The 27844-nt window shown below is 36.9% G+C and overlaps 1 protein-coding gene across 4 annotated transcripts in view; it reads left to right on the plus strand.

The window, feature by feature from the left end:
* Nucleotides 1–26181, plus strand: part of gnb1a (guanine nucleotide binding protein (G protein), beta polypeptide 1a) — a 41357-nt gene extending 15176 nt beyond the window's left edge. The window contains exons 1-11 of one of the 4 annotated variants that reach the window (XM_051116841.1): nt 10870–10941; nt 13625–13736; nt 14963–15001; nt 15118–15224; nt 17994–18057; nt 19195–19357; nt 19487–19553; nt 22120–22321; nt 22405–22621; nt 23806–23921; nt 25291–26181. In XM_051116841.1, the coding sequence (XP_050972798.1) occupies nt 13680–13736; nt 14963–15001; nt 15118–15224; nt 17994–18057; nt 19195–19357; nt 19487–19553; nt 22120–22321; nt 22405–22621; nt 23806–23912 (1023 nt within the window). In that variant the 5' untranslated portion in view covers nt 10870–10941; nt 13625–13679 and the 3' untranslated portion in view covers nt 23913–23921; nt 25291–26181. Of the gene's footprint in view, nt 1–10869; nt 10942–11333; nt 11486–13624; nt 13737–14962; nt 15002–15117; nt 15225–17993; nt 18058–19194; nt 19358–19486; nt 19554–22119; nt 22322–22404; nt 22622–23805; nt 23922–25290 lie in introns of those variants that run through there. The other 3 variants (XM_051116842.1, XM_051116843.1, XM_051116840.1) reach the window with 3 other exon arrangements.
* Nucleotides 26182–27844: the final 1663 nt, after the last annotated feature.

Here is a 27844-nt window from a genome sequence, read left to right on the forward strand (position 1 = left end):
ACTGCCAACACACATTTATGTTTAAACAACATGTAAAAGTGAAATTTGCATCCGATGACCCCTTTAATGTCAAACGCTCATCTTGTCTTACTCTGCCTGAACTCTGTTTTTGTTCCGGTTCATGACAGTTAGGGTATATCAAAAAACTCCCATCTCATGTTCTCCCTCAACTTCAGAATCGTCCTATATCACTGTTTTACCTTTTTTGTTAAGGGTGTTTGATCTTCTTTGCATGTTCACTTTGCAAAGACTGTGTCGGTACTTCTGCAGTGATGTAGGATGATTTTGAAATGAATTTTAAAGTTGAGGCAGAAAATATGATTGGAGTTTTTTGACATACCCTAACTGTCTTGAGTCAGAGTACACGGAGTTCAGGTAGAGAAAGACAAGATGAGCGTTTGACATTAAAAAGTATTTAAATTGTATCATTTTAATGAAAATAACCGATTGTTTCGCTAGATAAGACCCTTCTTCCTCAGCTGGGATCATTTGGGATCGTTTACAGTCACATTTAAACTACATTTTGGAAGTTCAAAATCGGGGCACCATATCAGTCCATTATATGGAGAAAAATGCTGAAATGTTTTCCTCAAAAAACATAATTTCTTTACGACTGAAGAAAGAAAGACATGAACATCTTGAATGACAAGGGGGTGAGTAAATTGTGTACATTTTTGTTCTGGAAGTGGGCTTCTCCTTTAATGAAACACATGTGACAAATTAGATTATATTCCAGTTTTAAATGTGCTCTGATTACACAAGATTTGTTTTTCAAAGAGAACCAGACAGAATTAGACTGTACAGAAATTGAAATCTACAGGTAATGGTAATACACACTATTACACGCAGTTACGCAATGCTGATGTTGTTAACGTTAACAATTTGAGAATATCTTATAACAGTAATAATAATTTGCATGGTTTGATGTGATATGAACTAAACGATCGTTAGATGTTATCACCAATGGTAGCATGATTTTATTGTAATGCTTTTTTTCCTCAGCTGGTCAGAACAAAAGTGGCAGACATGTTTCTTGTTCAGATGACAATATCTGGTGAAAATTCTTATTTGGGTCATACCAAGACGCAGAATCTGTGATTTCTGAGTACAGTAAATATCCACATGGTGTGGTGACTGACAGCCACACATAAACGCAAAATGTTATATTCATCTGCGCTGAGGTTTCAAACAGAGATGGCGGCAAAGAAGCAAAACCTGCACCGCAGCTTTAAATAAAGTCAATAACACATTAATAATACGTTTTCTGCAATGAAATGTGGGTATTTTACATAATATTTACTGTATTAGAAATAAATGATCTGAAAATGAATCCATAAAAAAAATAAAAGTAAATTTGTAAAATAATCAGATTTATTCTGTATGTACTAAACAGCACACTGGAAGTTTGTGCACACTGGAGTGTCATGACACAGTGACTGTTGTGAATATGACAGCAAACTTCACTTTAGAATATCTCACAGCTGGATTCATTGAAATTAGTGATTATTCAAATACTTGTTTAAATGCACCTTTGCTGAATGCCCTCTGTATGTTTGAAAAGTATCATAGTGTTTGTCTTTGTCATCAAACAAAAAATTGTTAAAAAGAGTAAGGTAATGTAGCTGGAGAATGGGAGCTCTTGTTTATCTGAATTCTCAGTACTGTTAAAATATGCTGCTTTGGACTTATCGGCTAAAAACGCATCAGCCTAAAAGATAATTAAAAATGGCAAATATTAGGCAGGTATATCAGCTGACCATTATATAAAATTTACATTTTTTATATTTATTTAGCATCACCGTCACACAATAAGGACCATTATGTATATAAACAGAAGTCGCATGTGGACACTTAAGTGAGAACATTTGATTGAAGACAGACAAATCGCAGAGTCAGCTGCAATCAGTTTGTTTTAACAGATACTTCAAAACAACTTATTTTGTGGAAATTCACCATTCACTTTACTTTGAGTTTTAAATTAAAGATGCTATTAAAATATCTATGAAGTATTGCCATGTGGTGACAGAGCAGGCGCACAACAACCTTACATTACTATTATCAAAAAAACACTATAAACATTTGATATACTCATCATTCAAGTCTAGTAACTGGGGCCTTTTATTTTTACTGTTGAATGTTCCAGCTTGTACGAACTCTGTTAGACTCCATGTTGTCAGTGTGGCTCTGCTTTGCGATCATGTCTGTGTTGGTGCAGATCGCAGCGCTGCACATCCTCTACAATGGCAGCTTATAAATAGCTGTGCTATTGACAGCGCAGGAAAACTCCCTCTGCTAAGCGTATGTCGTCCGGCCTGTAATGTCTCTGTGATGTTATTGCTTCTTGATTGTTTTTATCATTGTATATTTGTTAACTTGTATGTAGCTTTAACTTGTAGATGGACTGTAGAGCCGCAGCGTTCTGAGGGTGGAGGCCAAATGGCGCTTATGTTTGTTTGAAAGGGCAGAATGGAGTCAAAGAATCAGGCTTTTAAAGGCAAGCCTTCTAGCATCTTTAACATTTCCGTCCTCCTCCTCCTCCTCCTCCTCCTCCTGCATTGTCCGTCTGTTCCCTGCATGAGCTGCGGCTGCTGCTGGAGTGTGTCTGGGGGGGGCGGGTAGAGTGCTGTTAAATATTGCATGCTTTGTCCTCAGCAAATGGCTGCAGGCACATGCTGTCAAAAAACACAAACACACAAAGCGGTCAGGCCTATTTATTGTGTGCATTTATTCGCTGGACACTCTCAATGCTTCATACCCTTTATCACTTCAGGCTATAAACGGACACAAAGAGCTGTGAGAGGGACGACCTGTGTGTGTGTGTGTGTGTGTGTGTGTGTGTGTGTTTCGCTTGTGTAACGTCCAGTAGCGGCACTCAGAGAGAGTGGATGTGCATTCAGAGAGCTGAGGGGAAATCATCTTATTTGAACCTTTGCCATTAGATGCCTGTTTTACTTTTAGGTTTTGCTCTGAAATGAGCACAACTTGGTTTCACCACTATATTGAGGAACACAAGATGTTTGTGTTGAGTTGTGGCTAGGGCTAACAATAAATAATGACTCTAACCTCTGCCATTCATTTTTCAAGAATTTTTTTCAAATGTTTTCTCATAAAAAAAAAAAAGCCTTGTGAGCAGCATGCTTCCTTTCCCAATCCTATTGTAATAAAGGCAAACATGCCGTTAAATAAATAAGTGCTTTTTATTTATTTATTTATCAGTAAAAACTTGAGTATCTTAAAACATTTTTGTGGCCCTAGTTGAGACAGCCAGTCATTTCCATCAACACTGGATCAGATTATTTATTTATGTATTTATTTTTTTTGGACTCATTTACGTTTTAGTATTCAAACAAGATGGGATTTGCAGATAGTCAATAAATATCTTAGAATTTAATACAATAAATACCACACACAACATGAAATTAATATATATTTTACATAACATTTAAATAATATTCTTATTTTCAAACTTCAGATTGAGATGTAAAAAACATCCGTACATTACAACAAAACAGCGAAACTTTTGCTGCCTGGTAAGGTTAGGCACAGGTTCAGTGGTCTGGTTCGGTTTAATGGATAGAGGTAGTGTCAGCTGTGTAATTATATGAATAACATATGAAATTTACATTTGTGTTTTATATTTAAATACAAGTATAATGTAAAAACATGCATGGACACATAATCAGATCATTCATTTAAATGTTACTATGTAGTAGTTAAAGACACTTGATATAATTTTTCTTTAAAGAGTGTAGTATTTTATTAATTGTTTTCTTTGAAGCTGAAGTCGTGCACAAATCCTTTCAGCAAGTTAAGACTCTTGTTTTTAACTAGTGTAGTGTAGACCAGTATTGTTAAAGGTCGCAGTTTTATTTAGATTATTACAACACACAGAGGTGAACATATAGCAATAATCTGTCGTGTGTTTGGGCGTCTGAATGTGTGTGAGCACTAGTGAGTGTTTGTGTGTGTGTCTTTGTTCTAGTTTTGCAGCTCACCCCACCCTCCATTTCCTGTTTGTAACACATGCTCTCAGCTGACTCTCAGTGTCATGTGACGCCACTGCTGTGCCATATCTGAACAATCGATGCACTGGCCTACAAATATCCATCTGCAATCTGCAGTGAACGCTTTAGTAACATTAGTCGGATTTAAAAAAGCAACAAAATTTATATTGTATGTCTTTTTATTAATTATTACATGTCCTGCCCAGTGTTGTCCTCCAAACAATATGTAAATTCAAAGCTATCAAAACAAATACAGTGAGTATATCTGTGTAGGATATATACATTGTGAAAAATATGGGTTAAAATGTAATCAAATATAAACATTACATTCTAAAGCAACAAGAAATATTTAATCAAAATGTGTATTTTAGCCTGACTTGTTTGCTATCAGGACAAGCCTTAATGTAAAATGGAAATAAATAATCATGTGACTTTCTAACATTTACAGATATTACTGTTGTTCACAGAGGAAAGGATGTGACCAGTCAGTGAAATTACCTAGAAATAGTAATGTAGTAAAGTACAACTTCATATTATTATCACATCATTCATCAAATCAGTTATTTCTGAATTGAAATTACACATGCAAGTTTCAATCTTCACCATGTCAGTTCGGTTGCGGTGGGTTGGGAATCAGTGACGTGTGTGTGTGTGTGTGTGTGTGTGTGTGTGTGTGTGTGTGTGTGTGCACAATTGTCTGTTTTCACTGTCATTTGATGTGAAAACAGACCCAGATCTGCATGGAGCACACGTAGTTTGACGTGAATTCACTGCAAGTGCTCTACTTTCCAGTGTCAAGGCAGTATGACTTTTATTAAAAAAGAAATCTTTTGAATTGCAGAAATGACTTGATGAATTGGCAAATGTTTTGTGAATGAATCAGATTTTTCCGCCGGTGAAACTTGTACACCCGTTCTGTAGTGCGAGCGACGCGCTCGCATTATAAACGCTTGGAGAGTAGGAAGCTCTGTTGATAATTGGAGCACATATCTATTTTTGTCGCGTTTCGTCACGGCGCACGCTCTGTGTAGACGCGTTACAGTCGACGCGCTTTCTCCTGCCGTGCGCACGGCTCCCTTCCCTAGAATGGCTGTGATCTGATGTGTTCACAAGCAGCACAGACAGCGACTCAATCCTCCATTCAGACTCAGGAGGAACACATCGAGGAACACTTGTGAAAAATCTGTGAGCACCTTATGATTAATCCCTGATGTTTTCTTATTTATTCTTCTTTCATGTGAAATTCTTAATGTTTTAAGTTTCTTTAAACAGTAAAATCATTTAATTATTAATAATCATTTAATGAAATCCATATCAACAGTATCCATCTTTGCACTGCAGTGGTGGCACAGAAACTGCATCTGAAGTGGCATTTAGATGTATTTACTCATACTGTGACATCAAGGCATTGATGTTGCATTTACAGTTGCATAAAATGCTGTGAGATTAATGTATTAAATATAACATTTTGAATATAGAAATATGAAATGATGGAAAAATGTAATACTTCAACATATTAAACTAAAAGTGCCAGTGGGTGGCGGTAAGTCAGTCTTAATCAGCGAGTCATTAGCCACTTTTGCCCATACAGTTTTACTAGTAAATTAACCTTAAGAGATCATGTCTGAAACTTTACAGAAATACTTGTAAATCACTGTTGGCAATTTTCTTTGGATAAGGAGTTTTAACATTACCAGTAAATTACTGATTTTATGCTATGTGTGAACAAACGGTTTACAGTATGAGCATGTACGAGAGCACGCTGATATAGAAGTGTGCTTTGGGCCAATCAGAAAGCTCTGTTGGAGCGGTTTACACTGCACTGCTAAGCACTGCTGCTTTTAATTGTTTTTCTATATAAACATGAGCTAGATGAATATACTTGAGACCCTGCCTTCTCATTCACCAGCAGTGCAGTTCTGTCGTTATATTGTGTACTATAGTAACTGTACTAATGTAGGGCCCTATGAAATGTGTTGTTTTCTTTGTTTTTCTTCAAATTCTGTTTTAAATTTTCTAGAGTCTGTGTTAATGGTTGCATTAAACATTATTGATCAAAAAGCATGTCTGATGAATTGAAATCATGAAACCTACACAATTTAACAGCAGTTTATTAAAAGATTAACAAAAACTACATTAAGGCCGTATGAAATTTTTTTTTTTTTTTTTGTTTTTTTTCCTCAAATTTGGTTTAGAAGTCCACTTCCAAAACAAAGATTCACATATAATGTACTCACCCCCCTTGTCATCCAAGGTGTTCATGTCTTTCTTTCTTCAGTCGTAAAGAAATTGTTTTTTGAGGAAGACATTTCAGCATTTTCTCCATATAATGGACTGATATGGTGCCCCAGTTTTGAACTTCAAAAATGCAGTTTAAATGCGGCTTCAAACGATCCCAAATGCGGTTGTAAACGATCCCAGCTGAGGAAGAAGGGTCTTATCTAGCGAAACCATCGGTAATTTTCATTAAAAAAAAATACAATTTAAACACTTTTTAATCTTAAACGCTCGTCTTGTCTTTCCCTCCGTGAACTCGGTGTATTCTGGTTCAAGACAGTTAGGGTATGTCGAAAAACTCCAATTGTATTTTCTCCCTCAACTTCAAAAATCATTTCAAAATCATTGTTTCGCTAGATAAGACCCTTCTTTACAACTGCATTTGGGATTGTTTGAAGCCGCATTTAAACTTTTGGAAGTTCAAAATCAGGGCACCGTATCAGTCCATTATATGGAGAAAAATGCTCAAACTATTTCTTGACGACTGAAGAAAAAAAGACATGACAAGGGGGTGGAGTTCATTATTTTTAAATTGTTATTCTGGAAGTGAACTTCTCCTTTAATGGTTTCATTAAATTTTAATAGTCAAACGCACATCTAGTTAATTGATTTTTATAAAGAATTCATATTTGTTTATTTATTTATTTCAGAGATTCTGTGTTGTGTATTTACATTACATTATGTAATGAAATCACACGTCTGCACCATTCATTCAAACAGAGACACACAGATTATGCAGGTTTGTGTTTAAATAATATTTTTGCGCCGTCATATTCACAGACACTCGTCTATATTGTGTTTTGTTGTAAGTGTAGTGACCTGATTCATTCATCCTAAATTTGGGCAAATTCCATGACATTCCGCATTTTACAGTAAATTCCATTTTATGTCTGGATTCCGTGATTCCGTCTGCATTTTCCACATCTCGGAAATCATAGGGCACGAAGTAATAAATAATGTGTTTCATCTTTTAAGAGCAAAAGCATGTTCACCTGTCACTCAGAAGTTTGTCACAATTTTCAGTCTTGGAAGTAAAGTCTGTCGCACATAACATACTATTGCTCTGTTGACTAAGGGCATGAAAACCCATCATGTAGGCTTTCTGTTGCACGGTGCAGAGTCATTTTGAGAATCTGATTACATTATAGAACCATTCGTGAGCTTCGATCGTCACCAAAATAAATATTAATCAACAGTAATAACTGGTTAACAAATATGTTTTCACAGTTACACTTTAGTTGCTAATGCATCTGAAATGGTGGCAGTGTGGAGCCTTGCCTGGTTTATGGTGGAGTATATGATCTAAGAATGCTCTGTGATTTGTGAAGTCATAGCTTATGTTCAGTGTAGAAGTGCACAGTGACCTGAAGCAGGTAGGAAATCAACATTTCCATTTAGAAATTCACTGCATGAAAAGTTCGGTGTGACCACACTGCTTTTAACTTCCCTAGATCATGCTGTCATTCACATCACAAACCCTTCCCGGCTTGAACGCGCGTCTTTCTGCCAATCGAGTTGAACGCTCACATCCACAGAGACCGCGATCAGGTTCAGTTGTGATGTGATCCGTTACTGTTGTCTGAAGCAGCTCACTTTGCTTTTGCAGCAACTGTGTCAAAGATCGCGACAAACAGATTTTATCTGCTGCAGCGAGTCATTTGCAGTGTAGAGTGGTCAGGTTCAGGCAGGAAGGAGTTAACAGCCTGCAGCTCGTGCTCGTGTCTGTGGGGCAGCTGGTCTGGAGGGAGGGGGTCCTAAATTATTAAACCCCAGCAGAAACAGGGCAGCATGTAATAGACGCAGAGCAGTGCCCTGCTCACCTCCTGTACCGCACCGATTTAGCTGCTCCCTGCACACTCGTGGTCTATGTGGACCCTGTCACATCTTTTCCAGGATGACTTTGCTTTGTCAAGATTTAAGGAGACATTTTTTCCTTTATGTATGTGTTATGAACATTAACAGTATGAATTTCTTTAAAGCTGCTTTGTGTGTTGTAAGCAATCTGGGCTCCAGAATTTTTTTTTTTTTTATATATATATATATATATTAAAAAAAAAAAAAAAAAAAAATATATATATATATATATATATATATATATATATATATATATATATATATATAAATATAAATATAAACATTATGGCATGCCGTTCAGGAAATAATTATATTTATAGTATGAAGTTTGAGTGTATGGAATGAAAGTCTGAATATATGGAATGAAACTCCGAATATATGGAATGAAAGGCTGAAAAAATATATATAGAATCAAAGTCTGAATATATGGAATGAAATTCTGAATATATGGAATAAAATCTGAATATATGGAATGAAAGTCTGAATATATAGAATTAAATTCTGAATATATGGAATGAAAGTCTGAATATATATAGAATCAAAGTCTGAATATATGGAATGAAAGTCTGAATATATGGAATGAAAGTCTGAATATATGGAATGAAATTCTGAATATATAGAATCAAAGTTTGAATATATGGTATGAAAATCTGAATATATAGAATGAAATTCTGAATATATGGAATAAAAGTCTGAATGTATGTAAAAGTGTGAATATATGGAAAGAAAGTGCAAATTAAACAATTCTCACTGAATAATGTATAGCTTGCTTTATCATTATCAGAGCAATAGGCTTTTGAATTGTGATTCATTTAAAATGTCATTCCCAGAAATTTTCCAATATTTTGTTGAACTACAAGACTTTTTTTGCAGCAGCAGCTGGTCATACTCCAGACAACACAAACACACTGTTTAAAAAAAAAAAAAAAAAAAAAAAACTAAGTCAACTAAAATATTCCAGTTGTCACTTAAATACTTTTAACATTTTTTTTTGATTGTTTTTTGTTTTTTTTTTACAGTGCAGTTTGGAGTCTATATCACATCATCTTGAGGATCATATTTCCATTATTGCAACATTCTTAATGCATCAGATTTCCTTCAATAGCTACAAATTTTGCTCCATAAATTCAGACATTCATCTTATATATTCAGACATTTATTCCATATATTCAGACTTTTATTCTATATATATTCTGACTTTCATTTTATATATTCAGACTTTCATTCCAAATATTCTGACTTGCATTCTATATATTCTGACTTTTATTCTATATATTCAGTTTCATTCCATATATACAGACTTTGATTATATATATATATTCTGACTTTTATTCCATATATTCTGACTTTGATTCTATATATTCTGACTTTCATTCCATATATTCAGACATTCATTTTATATATTCATATTTTCCTTCCATATATTCAGACTTTCATTTCATATACTCAGATTTTCATTATATATATATATTCAGAGTTTTGTTCCATATACTCAAACTTCATACTATAAATATAATTATTTCCTGAACGGCATGCCATAAAACATATATATATATATATATATATATATATATATATATATATATTTATTTATATATATATATATATATATATATATATATATATATATATATATATATATATATATATATATATATATATATATATATATAAACCTTTCTTTAAAATCCACACAAAATTCCTATGTCAACAGAAAATAAGTCAACACTGGAAAGACTGTGCTTGTCAAGTCATAGTCTTCAGGCTAATGCTGTAAAAAGACAGTTTGTTTTTGAGGCCTTGCTAAATGTTTTAGTGCATTAGCCGTCTCTACGGGAAGCGTTTCCAGTTGCATTTCCTTCCTGTCCACTACAGAAGTCCACCCTTCAGTGTCCAGAGAAAGAAAAAACTGCAGGGCTTGACAGTAAGGACTGCCTGATGGCCCGGGGCCAGCGTGAACGTTGTTTGGACCAGTTGACAGGACTGTCACTTGCCCGACCAGGCCAGTGCACATTGTAGAAGCGTGTGATATATTGTCTACGAAAATATTGTAATTGTTGTTTTAATGATCTGACGTTATGAAGTATGTCCCTCACTTCAGGAAAAGCAAACAAAAACACTCCCATTGAGTGCACGCATACACAGTGATGTTAAACTTCTGCGTGTGCACATTTAGAGTGGATGCTTTTACTGCTTTTAGTCTATGAAAATGCATTTAGAATACCCCCAAAATTCGCCCAAAAGTTGGGGAAAAAATGCAGCTGTATATCTTTTGTATTACTACATAAATTACATAATCAAATTCACACCAAAATTACATAACCAAAATCATTTGTTGAACTTTTTATATTAATCTAAATATTTACTCGTCAATTAGCGGGAAATAACTTTTTATTTTTTTTTTTTAATACGGTGTTGCGCTCCATGTTTAAGTCATGGTTAAATCATATTCATTGTATATGTAGAGTGATGTGGTGTTTTTTGTGAAAATTATACTGCAGACAGATTGGGTTTGCTTTGTAGTTTATTTTGTTGGTGAATGTGTACACTAGTTTTAAAAGAGCAGTTTTGTTGAGGTGAAGGTAAAGCCGTGTATTGAGGCGGCCGCTGACCCTGTATTAGCAATATTAACATGACACTTTATCAGCTGGATTATGTGAGGCTTAAACCGCATCTCTGCGTCTAAATGTGGAGCCAGCCAATCAGCCGCTGCTGCTCAGGTGAGGTGTTTATCCAGTGTAGATCCATTCAGAAGGTCTTTGCTCATTGGGGACACAGGAGCTGTGTCTGGGAATACAGAATCCAGGTAAAGCTTTACTTTCCTCTAGAAATAAGACGGCACACCTGAGGGAATGGTAATTTGGGGGCCGGAACTGTGACCTTGATCGTGTACTTTTTTGGCAGCGTAGGACTTCTGATGGCTTTTTGTCTTCAGGTAGACATTGTGTGGTGACTAGAGCTAGTTGTGCCAAATAAGACAAGATATTACTACTGCAGTGTTTCTGTTGGAGTGTGTCTGTGCAGACACTCAAAGATTCACACTGGTTACCAAAGTTAGTCAGATTTCATGTTCTTGTCCATTTCGACGTGCGATGTGAGTGAAAGTGTCGGCAGTGGATTTGGGTCAGCAGGAGAGTTCATCAGCAGATTTGGTGTTAACCGGATTTGTGCGGACGCGCTGAATCAACTGTGTCCCTGGATTACAGGAGTGACATTGAGAGCGGGACGAGGTCCATGTCTTTGTCCACTCGCACTTTTCTCTGCTCTCTCTGATCAACGAACCAACTCTTGACCCATATAATTCAAGCTTTTACCTCTGGATTTATTTCTTTCACTGAGGTACAGAAAGGGTACGGTATGACTTTTAATTGTAGGGATGGGCATTGTACCTATTTGATAGATGCATGTGTTGCCAGTTGGGTTGAATGTTTATTGTGGGCAAAAAAGTAAAAATCAAATCAAGGAATGTTGTGTGCAGAATTTTTGCATTAAATTAAGAATGTATCATTATTACATGCAGCACTTATTTAGTTTATTCTTTTTTTTTTCATGCAGCAGTTCATATATATAAAAGAAGTAAACAGCAGTACAAACTACCTAGTAGTAGTTTTTAATATTTCTGAACATACCTGAATGTGGAAATTAGTTAATGCAACAAAATTTGAACTGATTCACAGAAATGACCTTATGTTGTTTGTGCTACTGTTTAAATGAGAATCTAGTAAAACATCAAAACAGTTTTATAAGAAAAGCTTGAGTTGTACTGGCAGTTTCAATAGGGTAGTGATGAGCAACTGTTTTTGTCAAGTAAGGTTCATTTATAACATTTCCCCTTTAATCTGATTTCATACTGGTGTAATTCGTCGTTATAACAGACAAGATAACAGAATTGCTGACTTGGAGCCTACACAGAACTTTCCCGTTGTCAAAATACTCCCTCACGTTGCTCATCATTCAGGTGGACAATTATTTGTCTGATCCTGCTGTGAGCTACACGAAGAAAACCAACAGATGCAAGCGCTCAGGTAAAACAAAATATTAATTTTAAAGCATAACATTAGTGGAGCCATTTAAAAATAAAAATATAAAGCAAAACTAATTAAAGCAAGGAAATAAATACATGTAATCGAGTAGTATTTCTAAGTTGAGTAGCAGCAGCAGTATACCAATGTGAAAAACAAAACAAAAAGACTGGCTGAGAAGCAGGAATAGAGCAATGCACGACTTTGTTTCTGACACCCGCTTGTCACCGAGAAGAAAGAAGTCAAAGAGTCATTCTGATTTTTGTTTTCACTATGGTGTTTATCAAACAACAACAAATACAAGACTACAGAGACGAGAGTTTACGGATTCTGCTATTTACAGTTGGTTCGTCAGCACCACCAAGTCGTAGTTTTATGTAACAGCAGCAGCTCTGGACACGTGAACGAAAGCACGAATCTTATTGGTTGGCTGGTTTCACGGTGCAGTAAAAAAGATATTGGCTCACCTCTCCGCAAAAAATTGCATCAGACTAAACGGATGGATTAACAACAGGCCTTTAAAATTCGAATGATTATCGCGCCAAACGTTCGTCTTGGTGTCAGCAGGCCTTTACAGGTGTTTGAAGCACGAATGTGTGTGGGAGAAGCAGCACGCTGCACAAATGCAGAGGTTAAGAGTACATCGCTAAATGTGAATAACACCTTAGTGTCTGGGGGAGAAAACAAAACCACCTTTGTTTTATATCAGCATAGCAGAGTCATCACAAATAAATGGTGTCTGTTCAGTGTGCCACTCCAAGTAGATTCGATCAAAGTAAGATGGAATCGAGTGTGGTATTCACCGTTATTGTAATGTGATTAGCTGCTCTCGGCTGTTGCGATGCGTTTGTGTAGCCGTGTGATGTGTTGAGCTGTGCTGCCGGGAGGCGTGCGGTAATGGTGATCTTTAGCACAGGCTCGCTGCACAACACTGTTGCTAAGCAACGGCTTCACGGGTTGGCAAGGACACAGGCAGAGAGAGAGACGTGCTCACATCCCTTCATTAGTGTTGGAAATGTCTTTTCTCGCTGTGTCCAGTGGTAACGGCGCTCTAACTATAGCGCTGTCTGATGTCAGCTGTGTTTGTGCATGTACACACACACACATTACACTACACTGCTGGGATATCTGTGTGTGTGTGTTAGTGATGTGGGTTGAACAACTAGTCAGAAGAAATGTGTAATGAAGCTGACTTGGTATCCACCAAAGTCCGATGTGTTCTGGGCCAATAGCAGAACACATTTTGATCTGTGCCCAACTTACAGATCTTTGGGTGATGTTTCAATGATGGATTGCTTCTCAGAAGCAGAGAGAATGATCAAACTGTGTCATTGTTCTGAGGACAGTTCAGCAAATTGAAAATGTGTCACTAAATGTGTCCCGTTTAAATGTCATGCAATGTATTTTGTGAACTGATTGTTTCATAATATGCAGCCAATAGAGTAATGATATTTGTGTGTGTTTCAGATCAGTGAGAGCGCCAGTGAGCGGACGGAGTGAAGCCATCGCCTAGCAGAAGAAAATGAGCGAACTCGACCAGTTACGTCAGGAGGCTGAACAGCTGAAAAACCAGATCAGAGTCAGTCGCTGCACACGCACATCATCACACACACACACGCTTGACACTCGATACACATTATGATACCGTAGGCTGCCACACGTCACAATTGGATAACTGGAAACTGCAGCAAGTGTTTGTGAGAGACGCAAGGTGAATTCCAGATTATGTGCCCTCGATGGGCTCTACAGGAAGGGTTCACCATTGCTGCTGCACCATTGCACTGCTAACTCCAGACTTCCCATATTAAACACCCTCTCATTCAGAGCGAGTAGGACACAGTGATGCTACTCTTTGCCCTCAGTGCGTCCACATCGGTCACTTTCAGGCTTATGCAGTTTTAGGGCTGCATGATAAATCGCGACGATATCGCTATCGATATTAAGAAAAGCTGCGATATTCATGTGCGCATTTTGTCAGTGAAGCTCGGTTCTGTGATCAGTAGTAAATCACCATACAAAGGCCAGAGGGCGCTTTCGCGCAGAAAGTCCAAATACGCCCCAAAGAAGAAATCCAGGAAATCACGATCACTGCAGCTGAATAAACAGAAGCTTTAACTGCTTTTATTGATTTAACGTGACTAATAAACACAACTATGATAATATATGGTTTATCTGAAGACTTATTATAATTTTCATTATAATACAGTATATAATAATGCAGTGCTATTTGAAATTGCTTTTATTATTGCTTAGAATGCTATAAAATATTTTGCATGCCCTATTATGTGTAAGAAGCCACATCATCTCACAGAAGGATTTATTTCAATCACTCGACTGAAGTTATGAAGTGAGTTTTAAGTAAAAACATTACTATACAGCCGTAGTTCACCGAGAAGTTAGGCAAGCAATTTGATTATCACAGCGTGATTTGATAATATCGAAGTATAATATTGATGATATCGTTTGTGTGGTTTTGCGTAGCTTGTCTGTGAACTACAGCTCTGTGTATTGATGCTGCTCTAACTGAAAGCACGCACGTGATGGAGATTTACTGCTAATTACAGGCCCGGCGCATGGATATCGCATGTGATTTATTGTGCACCCTACGGTTCACTAGGCTTGTGTTCAGGAGTGGCTCTGACCGCAAAAAAAACAGAGCGTACTTAGGGCTTTCTTCATGGTGGTTGGTTATGACACTTTTTCAGCATTTTTGTCCACCGAGACTGATGCAGCACCTGTCTGTGGTTTTGTTTGTGAATGTGACTTTATCTGATTTGTTTTTTTTTTTCTTTTTTTCTTCTCAAGGATGCACGGAAAGCATGTGCGGATGCCACCCTCTCTCAGGTAGGAATCATTAAACATCAAACCTCCTTCGTTAATAAACTTCTCAAATCACGTCGTTGAATTTGGAGGTTTCGTTTGGTGTCTTTTAAATTAGATTTTTTTTTTTTTTCCTGCAGATCACAGCTAATATTGAGCCTGTGGGGCGGATTCAGATGCGCACTAGACGGACACTGAGGGGACACTTGGCAAAGATCTACGCCATGCACTGGGGCACTGACTCAAGGTGATCCTGTTGAACCCTGTGCCATAAACTAATACAGCTGTGTCAGTGTTTATAGTGTTGAAAGTTAATAATGCTGAAGAGTCGTGTTTTGTGATCTCCAGCAGGCTATTGAACAGCTCAAAAATTATTTTTAGCCACACAGGGCTGTCAAAATGGTTAGAAAACTAAATTTGAATTTTGTACCTAAATATTATCAAAATTCAAATTATATTTGAATTTAAAATAACATAATTTGAGTTGGGGTGAAAAAAGAGTTTTTGGCTTCTCTCCTGAGGCCACATCGAGCAAAATATTACTATTAAAATATGCATGTTTATTCAAAGCAATAAAATAACAACATGATTATCTGTGGAAAAAAAGTGCATAATGTTTAAATAGTATTTATAAGCCAATTATAATTAATTAAGTTGCTTAAAGAACTATAAACAAAACAGCATCATGAATGTATGTATGAGTTTAATACAATGGATCGAAAGGCAATCACACAGAATACTTTTTTCGTTTAAAATCATGAGATGCATTGGGATGGGGAAAAAAGTCTCTATGTTGTTTTTTTTTTTTTTTTTTTGTTTTTTTTTCAAAGTTAAACTTGCATTAATTTTACATGGCTTTCTAAACATGCAGCTGTTTTGTGCGAGACATGAGTGCAGTGGTGATAGTTGTTCCTCTAGAAGATGTGCAAAAGATGTGTTCTTCTGTGTGAACAACTTGGTTTCAGTTTTGATGTAAACAAGATCTTCTCTGCATTGATGTTCTCTTTTTCCGCAATATATTTAATGAACAACGCAGCAGCACCACATCTAGTTACTTCAGCTAGATAGGCTATAAAAACATTATAATGCAATGACAATGGAGTGCACTCCAGGCTGGCAGCAGACCACAGGATCCAAAACAAAAACAAAAAAAACTATCAGGAATATTTTCCTATGCGTTTGATTACACACAGGCGAGTACACAGAAGCTACAAGAATCTATCACGCCACATGAAAGAGTAGCGCCAAAACGGTGTTTATTGCTTGAATTTCCTAAGGAAATTGAGAGAATTTGAAATCTGAGACTGTTTCATATCAAAAGTAGCACAAAGCCTAGCCTATTGCTATTTATTGGAATAAAGATGCACTATGTACTGTTCATTCATCTGGATGTGAAGCGCTGTGTTGTGCCTCAGAGGTATCACACATTGAATGTGTCGTCCTGTACTCATGTTCTCAAGTTCAAGAAAGGTGACAGTTGAAAACAGTAAATCTTATCGCTAGTATATAGGCAGTTCTTACTGAAAAATGCGCACTCTTCCGACATAGTGAAGTCTCAGTATGCACAAAAAATGTTACAAATCATTGTAATGTAATGGACATCTATGTGAGTGGCTTGGCAGGGTCTTGAACATATGCCGAGTAGCATCATACTGGTATGTGTACACTCATGCTAAACAATGTATTTGAATTTTAAAGATGTAGTAGTGTTGTCCCATGTGCCACCCTCTTTTTATGTTTTCTTTTGCTAATGTCAGATGCTTTTGTTTGGAGGACTCCTATTATAGTTGATTTAAAAAAAAAAAAAAAAAAAAAAAAATTTGAAATAAATATGAAATAGAATATGAATAGAATAAATAGAAATATGAAACCAAAACCACCAGTAGGTGGCAGCAAGTCACTGTCTTAATGAATGATTTATTAAGTCGTTCATTTAACTGATTCAATCTAACAGCAAATTGATTCAGAAACAAACCTCATATTTTGACTTTTAGCAGCATAACTGCATTCTAGTAGGCTACATCGCGCAGTCAGACGGCATCCTGCATCATGTACGTCATCGACTGCATGTAATCTAAGATGAAGTACAGGTCTTGGTTGGGATGGCGTGCATTAAATGTGTTAATCATTTTATTGCGTTATTTTTTCCATAATTAATCACAACAAATTAGATTGACAGCACTATATATATAAATTGTAAAATGTGTGAAATTGAATATTTTAAGGTGGTCTGATTAAACACCATTGTCTTTGTTTGGCTCAAAGGAAACTCCTTTGCGTGTCTGTATTTCAGTGCCTGTGATCTTCATTCTGTCTCCATAGATGAGCGGCTGCTGCTATTTCTGTCTCGCTTAACTTTGTGTGAAACTGTAACTACCAAGAGCGTTTATAATTACACAAACGTTCAGTTACATTGAAACAGGAGCACTGTGCAGTCACTATACACGTTTGTCCTTGAGTTAGATGTTGTGTGCTCGTATCAGGACACTCCAGAACAGAGGATTTGAGCCTTCACATGCTGTTTAGCTGCTCAGAGTGCAGGTCACCGAGACAGTCTGAGGTCGGAAAGAGAGCAATTAATTCCTCATTTCAAGGCCTTCCTATTTTCATTTAAAATGACCTTATTTTATGGGCAAAACATCTTGTGAGCTTAGTTTACAATATGTACAATAAAAATATATGGACAATACAATAAAAGTAATATGTCTCTTAAGGTTTGTTATGTTGTAAATATTATATATTTGTGCACCTGCACATCAAATTATTCATCAATCTCCTGTACCTTATTTATAGACATCGTGTAAACACTGTTGTCTGTTTCAGTGTTCTTTTATTAATTTTCAAAATATAGTTTGTCTTCATGCAGACCATGCCCTACATCTGCATACAACATGTTTTATACAGATTTTCTAATAATCAGTCTTAGACGGTTTTCTTAGCACAAATGTTCAGAATGAGTTCAAATTGCCCTTGTTGTTCTCAGTTTCTTTATTTCCACCCTCTCTCTGTTTTTCAGGCTTCTTGTTAGTGCTTCCCAGGATGGAAAACTAATTATCTGGGACAGCTATACTACAAACAAGGTAAACATGAAAGCCACATGCACATGTGAACTGATGATTACATGTAGTGACTTAACATGTTAAATAACTTTTTTTGTCATACGTCCTGTGTGTGTAAAGTATGATGCTAATATTTATTAATGCTAACAGTACATTAAAAGAACATGTAGCCTTCATTTTCCCTTGACCTGATTTAAGACAAACTCATCAAAAATATTTGAAGGCCAAAGAAACAATTAATTATATGTAACAAGTGGAATGTCTATACGTTTGCGAACTCTGATATGATTTGAAATACCAGATTTTTGTCCCAAAGAATCGATCATTGGAGTTTCCGATTTAAGCCTGAAACTTGGCAGTGTGACCATTTTAATTCTAACTTTTTAGATTACAGTTATGGCTAATAATTGGTGGCGCCTGTAAAACACCTGTGAACATTCAAAGAATCATATGTGACCCTGGACCACAAAACCAGTCTTAAGTAGCAGGTATATGTGTAGCAATAGCCAAAAATACATTGTATGGGTCAATATTATCGATTTTTCTTTAATGCCAAAAATCATTAGAAAATTAATGTAAAGATTATGTTCCATGAAGATATTTTGTAAATGTCCTACCTTAAGTATATCAAAACTTACTTTTTGATTAGTCATATGCATTGCTAAGAATTTGGACAACTTTAAAGGTGATTTTTTTTTTTTTTTTTTTTTTTTTTTTTTTTGCACCCTTAGATTCCAGATTTTCAGATAGTTGTATCTTGACCAAATAGCAAACCACACATCAATGGAAAACATATTTTTTCCGCTTTCAGGTGATATATAGATCTCAGTTTCAAATAAATTGACTCCTATGACTGGTTTTGTGGTCCAGGGTCACGTATAAGCTTGATTTCTGATTGCATTTGGTATATCTGATCAAATCTGGTCTCATTTTGTAACCAAAACATTAAAAGAACCAGAATTGTGTAGAGGAATCAGAATCGCAATCGTTACACTCCTTTCTCGTGGCAATTTCATAAGTAGAGCCAGCAAACCTGTTTTCATATTCTTATAAATCTTTTTATCTGTCAGTTGTATACGCTTCAAGTTAATACAGATTCAGCATTAGTAGCTACTGTGTCATGAAAACTAAATTGCATTTTTACGTGTTGATGTGTAGGTGCACGCCATTCCGCTGCGTTCCTCGTGGGTGATGACTTGCGCCTATGCGCCGTCTGGAAACTATGTGGCCTGTGGAGGCTTGGATAACATTTGCTCCATCTACAACCTGAAGACCCGCGAGGGGAACGTGCGTGTCAGCCGTGAGTTGGCTGGACACACAGGTGAGTGTTTTCAGAAAATCGTGCATCTCCAATTAAGCCTTTTGTGTCTTTTAAAGAAGTAGGAGTGAAATTGGAGTGAGAGTCATGTTATGTTCTCCTTCCTGCTGTTTAACTGCTGTCTTCACACAGGCTATCTGTCCTGCTGCCGCTTCCTGGACGATAACCAGATTGTCACTAGCTCAGGCGACACCACCTGGTGAGTTTGGGTACTGCCTCAGAATCAACCACTCGTGCTCAGCAGCGTTATAGTTCCCATGATGTTCTCACTGCTAACACGTACACCACAAAATGATTGCTTTCTTTTTGTTAGCTTTTGCTTGCTTAGGGTATGCTATTGAGTTTTTAGAATAGAAAATTAAGAATTTAATGAAAATAAATGTATCATACAAGAATTGAGGTTTCGTGGCAGCTGTTTAGTGAATTTTTTTTTTTTTTTTTTTTTTTTTTTAATTGATTGTCCAATACGACTGAATGCATTCAAGGTGGACTTTTTCGTTATGCAATATGCAGGTTATAAGCATTTTGGGTTTCTTCTCACTGTATTCTTAGCACCGTATTACACAGCCTCAAGGACCTTGGCAAAGGTAAAAAATATACAGACTTTTATGTGCGCACAAGAAACCATTGAACAGGCACAACGAGTCAGCAGTTGTGCCATCAGCCCATTTCGTGGTGTGGTTTCTTGGTTGCCACAGACTATGTGTTAAAGAGACCTAAGGCCTTGAAATTGAAAAATGAAAGCCAAATTTTAAACACTTTTTTTTTTTTTACAGTGCAAGGCTATTTTATAGACCCTTGAGCTTGGCAAATAAAGGATATGTTAAATTGGACATTAGGCCTTTATTTTATCATATTAGAGGTACTGCCATAAGAAAAGACCAATTTTGAGCAAGTAGATCTCTGTTAGTTTATGTGCATCCAGGCTCTAGTTTTATTCATAGTAAGATGGCAGTGATACACAAAGGAAAACAGGTTCTATAAAACTAGAAATTGCAATGCATAAACATGCAAAAAAATTCCCATGCACATGTAGTTTCTCAAGGGCACAAAAAAAGGTTTCTTGTGTGCGTGAAAAAGTTTGTATTTTTTATGCATTTGTTTTTGTTGGGCTCTGTATGTTGTTCACTTTGAGAAAGTCAATGAAAAGAAACCCTGAGAAATTTCAAAATATTTACAGATTACCAAATATAAAGCTGAAAATAATGCCATTTATGTTAAATAAGGTCTGAAAATCTACTGAGAAGTTTGAAAATTTGAGTCTGGATTTTTGGAATGGAAAATGTTTAGGAACGCTGACAAACATTCGGTGTGCTTTACATTTCGAAGGATTCATTCATTCTGGTGGTTCTTTACCAGGCTGATACACAATATAATGCACTGAATGATTTATGAATGGCGTTTTTCATTCATATGTCCAGTTGCTGATGATTTTAGTTTAATAATGTGTCTGTGCATGTCACAGATAATCATCACTGGGATGCATCTTTTCAGCAAATTTTATCACTTATTCAGGGCCTGAAATGAACACTCAGCAAATGCCAAATGAAAGTACAAAACAGTGTTACTGTCCAGCTGGCCAGTAACTTTTTATATTGATTCTAACAATACCCGCGAATGTGATACGGTGTATTGTGATTATTAAATCAAAGGCTGCAATTAATTAATGAAGTATATAGTCTGTTGCTGTACTGTGAAGATACGGTGGATGAGAAGTGCCAAAAAAATTACAAATTCTGAAAACAAAATAACAAATTACAAACACGAACGCAAATCTAAAAAACAAAATAACAATTCAGAAAACTCAATAGCAATTCCGAAAACATTATAACAAATCAGAGAACACAATGCAATTCGAAAACAAAATAAGTCAGAAAACACAAAAACAAATCAGACAAACCGGAAAAGGCAGGTATAGTTTGAGACAGCGCCGTTGGTTTGAGAATAGATCACCGCTGACTGGACGAGACATCTGTCAAGGTGTACAAGAAGAACAGCAGAGTCGTCAAAGTTCGGAGATGGTCCTAAAGTAGCTCAGTTTAAATGTATTGTGTGAATTGCCCTTACTATGGAATAAAAAATATACATGTACATTTACAACACTGTACTCTGTATTATATCACCCTTGAATCAGAATACAAAAAACTAGTAAACGCTAATGCGAGGGTTTTTTCTAATACAGCGGCTTTGGGAGTGACAGTAAATTTAGCATAGTTCTTACTTCTGACTGCCTTTATCAGTAGCCTATCTCTCCATTTTTTTTTTTTTTTTTTTTTCCTTTTTTTTTCTTTTCGTGAAAACACTCGTTGCGCATTTCTCTCTGCCAGTAGGGGGCGCTTTTGGAACGGGTTCCAGCGTAGCAGCCGTACACACTTTTCTCCCATAGAGGCAGTATTAGAAACACCCTCGCATTAGCATAAACTGAGCTACTTTTAAGACCATCTCTGAACTTTCGCGACTCTGCTGTTGTTCTTGTATATGTTGATTGACCGATGTCTCGTCCAGTCAGCAGTAAACTGTTCTCAAATCAATGGCACTGTCTAATACCTACCTTCTCCGGTTTGTCTGATTTGTCATTGAGTTTTCTGACTTGTTATAATGTTTTCGGGATTGCTGTTGTTTTTTCTGAATTGTTATTTAGTTTTTTAGTTTTGCATTTGCATTTGTAATTTATTTTGTTTTCAGAATTGTGATTTGTTTTGCATTCCCATTATTTTTGTTTACAATAACAACGAGTGTAACTTTGTGTGTTGTTTTTCTTCCAGTGCTCTGTGGGATATTGAGACCGGCCAGCAAACAACCACATTTGCAGGTCACACCGGTGACGTAATGTCACTGTCTCTGGCCCCAGATACGCGTCTGTTTGTGTCAGGCGCCTGCGACGCCTCTGCTAAGCTGTGGGATGTCAGAGAAGGCATGTGCAGGCAAACTTTCACTGGCCACGAGTCCGACATCAACGCCATCTGTGTAAGCGGCACCCACGTGCACTCGCCGACATACTTGTGTATGTCGCGCGTGTAAGTCGATAACCTTCTCTTGTCTCCTCTCAGTTCTTTCCCAATGGAAATGCGTTTGCCACGGGCTCGGACGACGCCACCTGCAGGCTGTTTGACCTGCGTGCCGATCAGGAGCTGATGGTTTATTCTCACGACAACATCATCTGTGGGATCACCTCCGTGGCCTTTTCCAAAAGCGGACGCCTGCTGCTCGCTGGCTACGACGATTTCAACTGCAACGTGTGGGATGCTCTTAAAGCCGACCGCGCAGGTCAGTGTGAAAGAGGATCTGCAGTAGCGTTGATGCACAAACTCGCATCTGAAACCTACTGATAATTATTACTGTCAGCGCTTTGGTGTGATCAAACCACGGCTGTCGGAACCATTCTATGTGGGTTGGACAGGACCAATGATATTGGACCCACCCACTTTTACCATCTCTAATTCAGCGAATACATGACGAATGCCCTTGGCCTAGTAAATTAAACTCCATGTAGCTACAGCCTTAAATTCCACGCTACTTCCTTCTCAAATCCATTCCACTTGGCTCATTCAGAGCCCATATAAGTTAAACTCCATTCCGTGTTTTCACTAGTTACTCGCGCCTGCCGCACGGCTGCGACGCGGCAAAGCAAACACCTAACACCAGATACACCTAACCCTACCTGATACTTTATTTCGATTATTTCCTTAATTTTTATCTTCAGTGAAAACAAATGCCTTTCTGTTGTGATATGAGATGTGAAAAGGGAGAATAACGCTATTGGCAAAAGGCAGACGTGAACTCGGGTCTCTTGCGTCAAAACTACGCACATTATCACTTTCGCCACTGGAAATGTTATTTAGTAGCTGTCTTTTGTATTGTTTTGACATTAGCAGAGGTAATGTAACTAGCCCCTGCCAACAAGGCACGTTGTGTAAAAGACACTGTTTATTAAAAGGCACCAGACACCTGAACAAACTAATCTACGTCTAAATTTGGTCAGGCTTGGTACTAGGCCCAAAAACAAGTCCTATCCACCTTATATTTAGCATAAAGGTTCCTGGTGTCATTCGCTTCCAGTTGTTTTAGTTACACATTTTGTTGTGCTGCTTGATATTGCCATTTATAGTCATTAATTACTAAATGTCTTATTATTTTGAAGTATTGTTGAAATAAGCATAATGGTTTTTAGCACAAATGTTTTTTTCTATTTAATCAACTTTGCAGTTTCTGTAGTTGTTTACCTGATGATTGAAGTCACCCACATTCACAGGAAATAATCCATCACCTATTCTGTATTTATTCTTTGTGTCTTATTGGTGTGTGGATGATAGTGTTTTATTAATATCCTTATGTTTCAAATAAATTCATTACATTTTATTTCAGATGAATGTCAACAGATGATGTGCATCATGACGTGTCACTGTAAGAGGTTCAATATGAAGTGACGTGTACACGTTGTGTGTTTGCAGGAGTTTTGGCGGGTCACGATAACCGTGTCAGCTGCTTGGGTGTAACTGATGACGGGATGGCTGTGGCTACAGGCTCCTGGGATAGTTTCCTTAAGATCTGGAATTAAAGCCGTAAGGTAAACTGGTCGTTTTTAGCTACTTGTCCATTCCTGACATCAGCTGATATTCAGGGCTTAAGAGACTGTAGCTGCGATGCATTTAAAGCTGTGACAATTGAGTGCACAAAGTGTCCAGCATTCCACACATTGTTTTTTCCGGTTATTCAAAAGGGTCATTTGGGTATTTGAACTGTACTTTTTTCTTTTTAGAACACACTACTCACACTATTGATACCTCAAAATGTCATAGAACACTGCGTAAATATGCATCTTGTGACTAAATATCAGCCTTGACCACAAAACCAGTCTTAAGTAGCACAGGTATATTTGAAGCAATAGCCAGCAATACATTGTATGGGTCAAAATGATCGATTTTTCTTTTATGGTAGAAAATCATTAGGATATTCAGTAAAGGTCCATGAAGATATTTTGTAAATGTCTTACTGTAAATGTTTTAAAAAGTAATTTTTGATCAGCAATATGCATTGCTAATGCACTGCTCAGCCAAATATTGTCCTACCCTATCAAACCATACATCAATGGAAAGCTTATTGATTCATGTATAAATCTCAGTTTCAAAAAATTGATCCTTATGACTTGTTTTGTGGCCCAGGGTCACAAATAACAGTGAATGCATCCAGAACATGGTCTGGTTGGTTGTATCATAGTTTAAGGTGCATCCTCAGGATCTTTCTAATGCCAAACAACCAGCAGTGATGTCAGATTTGCAAATAAATAGTTGTAATGAGGTGCTGGCTTAGGGCTGGGCGATATGGGCAACAAAATGATCAAATACATACATACTATAATTATGTACCATTACTCCTGTAATAAAATTCAATGTGAATATTCCACATGGTGCAGTGACTGTTACTATAGTAAATCCATGGTAAATGATGGCGATGTGTAGATTGAAAAGCCTTCTGACTGTCTCGTTGCACACAGCTTTAAACTAGTTTGAATCACAGGGTCATTTGTGTTCATCGCTAAATTCAAGTGCTTCACACTGGATCTCACAGCTCTGTTTAGTGATCGTGTGATGGAGTAAATGCATCTTCTCTAGTGAGCTTGTGCAGCGCGGCAGTTTGAACTTTGGTCCGAGCGGATAAACGGTCCGTATGGCACGATTCAAATGAGTCGCACTGTTTTTTGTTCCGCTTTTGGCACATAAAAATTATTTATCGAACTCTTCATATCGTTATATCGGGATAATTATCATTATCAAATTATTGCCCAGCTCTGTGCTGCCTCAAATGGTCAGTCTCCATCAGCTGTCCAAATGCGTCTCCAGACAGATGCTTTGGCTTTGGATCAGAGCTGATCACTGAAACAGCTTTCTTGGGTCACTGAAATGTTTTCACTTTTTCTTTTTCCCCTTTCTTTCCAGATCGCATCCGGACTCTAAGGTTGACTGGAAGACCATTCCAAAATGAAAATGTTCAATTTTATTCCCCTCTCTCCTTCTCAAACACAACAGAACTGACCCCAACATCTATAAATGACAAAAGAGCAAAAATTTCTTCTTTGGGAAAAAAAGAAAACAAAACAAAAGAGCACAATTGTTACACTCAGCTAGATTGTAGTCGGTAAGTGGATAAAAGTTGGTAATTGTGCATCCTTCCGGGACCATTTTCTGATATTGTATTGAGAGAACATAAGACACTCATTCCACTGCTGTTGTCATTATGCTAACGTCATCTATCTTTAACATGAAAACAGGCGGTTTTTCTAAAAGAAACTAGCTCGATAGCTTTATGGGCCTTTTTTGGACCTCTCCCCCCCAGTCAGGATCGCAGGCGTGCTTTTATCTTCTAGTTTTTCAATGTATTGGGATCAAATTTATAGTCGAGACTTAAAACGAGTGTGCAGTTCTCGATGTCGTCCAGATCTGTCACACCGCTTATTTACCGATTTGATCAGGGGTCCACTAGCTGCTATCAGGCCTGTATGTTTAGTCCCAGGAAATTTGATTATCAATGTTTTTGTTTGTTTTTTTTAGTTGCAAGTTTTCATTTGCACAAGTAATACAGTTTTTGCGAATACGTTAACTAACCAAGCACGTGCTGTTCATGATGACGAATGCTTGATTTTCAAAGATGAAACCATGTCAATTTTAACCATACTTCTCCTCATGCTTTTTTTGGAAAATGTAGAGTAATTCAATGAAGATTAACCAATCATTTTAATAATTTTATTTTATATTTTTCTTATCTTTGATGTGGAGGATGTTGAAGGAGGGGTGGGCAGTTCTTCATTTTTTTTTTTTTTTTTTTTTTTTTGGTTTCAACAGAGGTGCCCGTTTTGTGCTTGGAAAACAGTTACTACTCTGTGAATGACATGTTGTATAAATCAATGTTTGAAAATAATGATATTGAAAACTTTTTAAGTTAAAAAAAATCTTTAAAAAAAAAAAATCTTATTTTGGTTGTCTGCCATGGGTGGGAAACTCGTAGAATCGCATGCTGTAGAATTGCTTAAAAGAGGTGCATATGGAATTAAGTCCTTGATGTTTTTCTTTTTTTTAAAAAAAAAATAACCTGTTAAATAGATCATCACAGTATTTATTTTTTTTTTTTCTTTTTTTTTTTCTTTTGCTACTCTGTGCATACACAATTTAGTTAAACTTTCAAAGCTATGCACTTAAGAGAAGCAAACATGTTGATTACAACAGCGAATGGTGAGTTGTTCTGTCCCTGGAGAGTTTGTGAATCCCACACACACACACACTGACCCTGTGCAAACACACACACACATACACACACACACTCAAATAACTAGAACAAAGAAATCTCTCTCTGTAGCAAAAGAAAAATTTCAGATACAAAGACAGTGCTAGAGACATTTTGTAACAAACAGGTTTTTTTGTTCTTTAATAAAAAAAAGGAAAAAAAAAAAGACGCAGCATTTGAATGGCAGAACTTTTCTGTTGTTCCCTCTCGACATGTATCAAGAAAAGCGCTCTTTCCTTAGCTGTAGTGGCATTTCTTCCATTCTGTTATTTCTCTGCAACATTCTGTACAAAAACAAAAAAAAGTGCTGTCGTTGTGCGTTAGGCCTGGAGTTGGCAAGAAAAAAAAAACTAAAAATTAACTAAATTTGCTTTTCTTTCTCCCTCTCTTCCCTGTCCTCTCCTTGCCTCTCTCCATACAAATAACTTACAGCTCTGCATTCCCCACTGTACCCTTCTCCATCTTTTGTATTTAATTTTAAAGTCAGTGTACAACAGAAAGCTGGATGCAAGATAGAAACTATATTAAAATGTACTGTTATTTAAGATGTAATAAAAGCAGTTTGAGACGAACTTGTGTTGTTTCTCTCTCTCTTTTTCTTTTAATGAATTCATCATTTACTGTTATCTTCAGCATGCCTGAAAGGAAATAATTGTGCTTTGCATTAAGCATGCCAAAAATGTAGGTTATGCACAGCTTTCGTCTATAGGTGGTGCAATAACCAACTTTAATAGTAGGCTTCTCTCAGAGCAAAACCTCAAAGTAGTTGATGGTGATGGCGCTGGGTAAGAGGTGCTTTTCTTCTCATTCTTGCACTTGGATGATAAGTTTAGCTGCAAGATCTCTTTAGCTCTTCATGTCTCTCATGGTCATGGTCATGGAAAGCGACCGATGTCAGGGAATGTAGATATTACTCCATCCAACTTCTAACTGAAACATTGAAATTACTGCTCTAGTTTTAAAGTGAACCTACTAAGTCTCAGGCATCCTCAGAATGTCTGTAAAGTTTCAGCTCATGATACCCTATGTGCATGTGTCTTTAAATGCAAATTAGCTGCTGCTTTCCTCCCTCTTTTCCAGAATAGGGGAGATTGATGTCTCAAAAGTGGGCATTTCTGACTTTGTGGGTGTTTCTAAATCATACACTGAAAATGATCCCTATTATCTGACGCCCACCCCTAAACCTACAGTCACTATTATGTCAGCCAATCA

This window comes from Labeo rohita, chromosome 8 (assembly GCF_022985175.1).
Source record: "Labeo rohita strain BAU-BD-2019 chromosome 8, IGBB_LRoh.1.0, whole genome shotgun sequence".
NCBI lineage: Eukaryota > Metazoa > Chordata > Actinopteri > Cypriniformes > Cyprinidae > Labeo > Labeo rohita.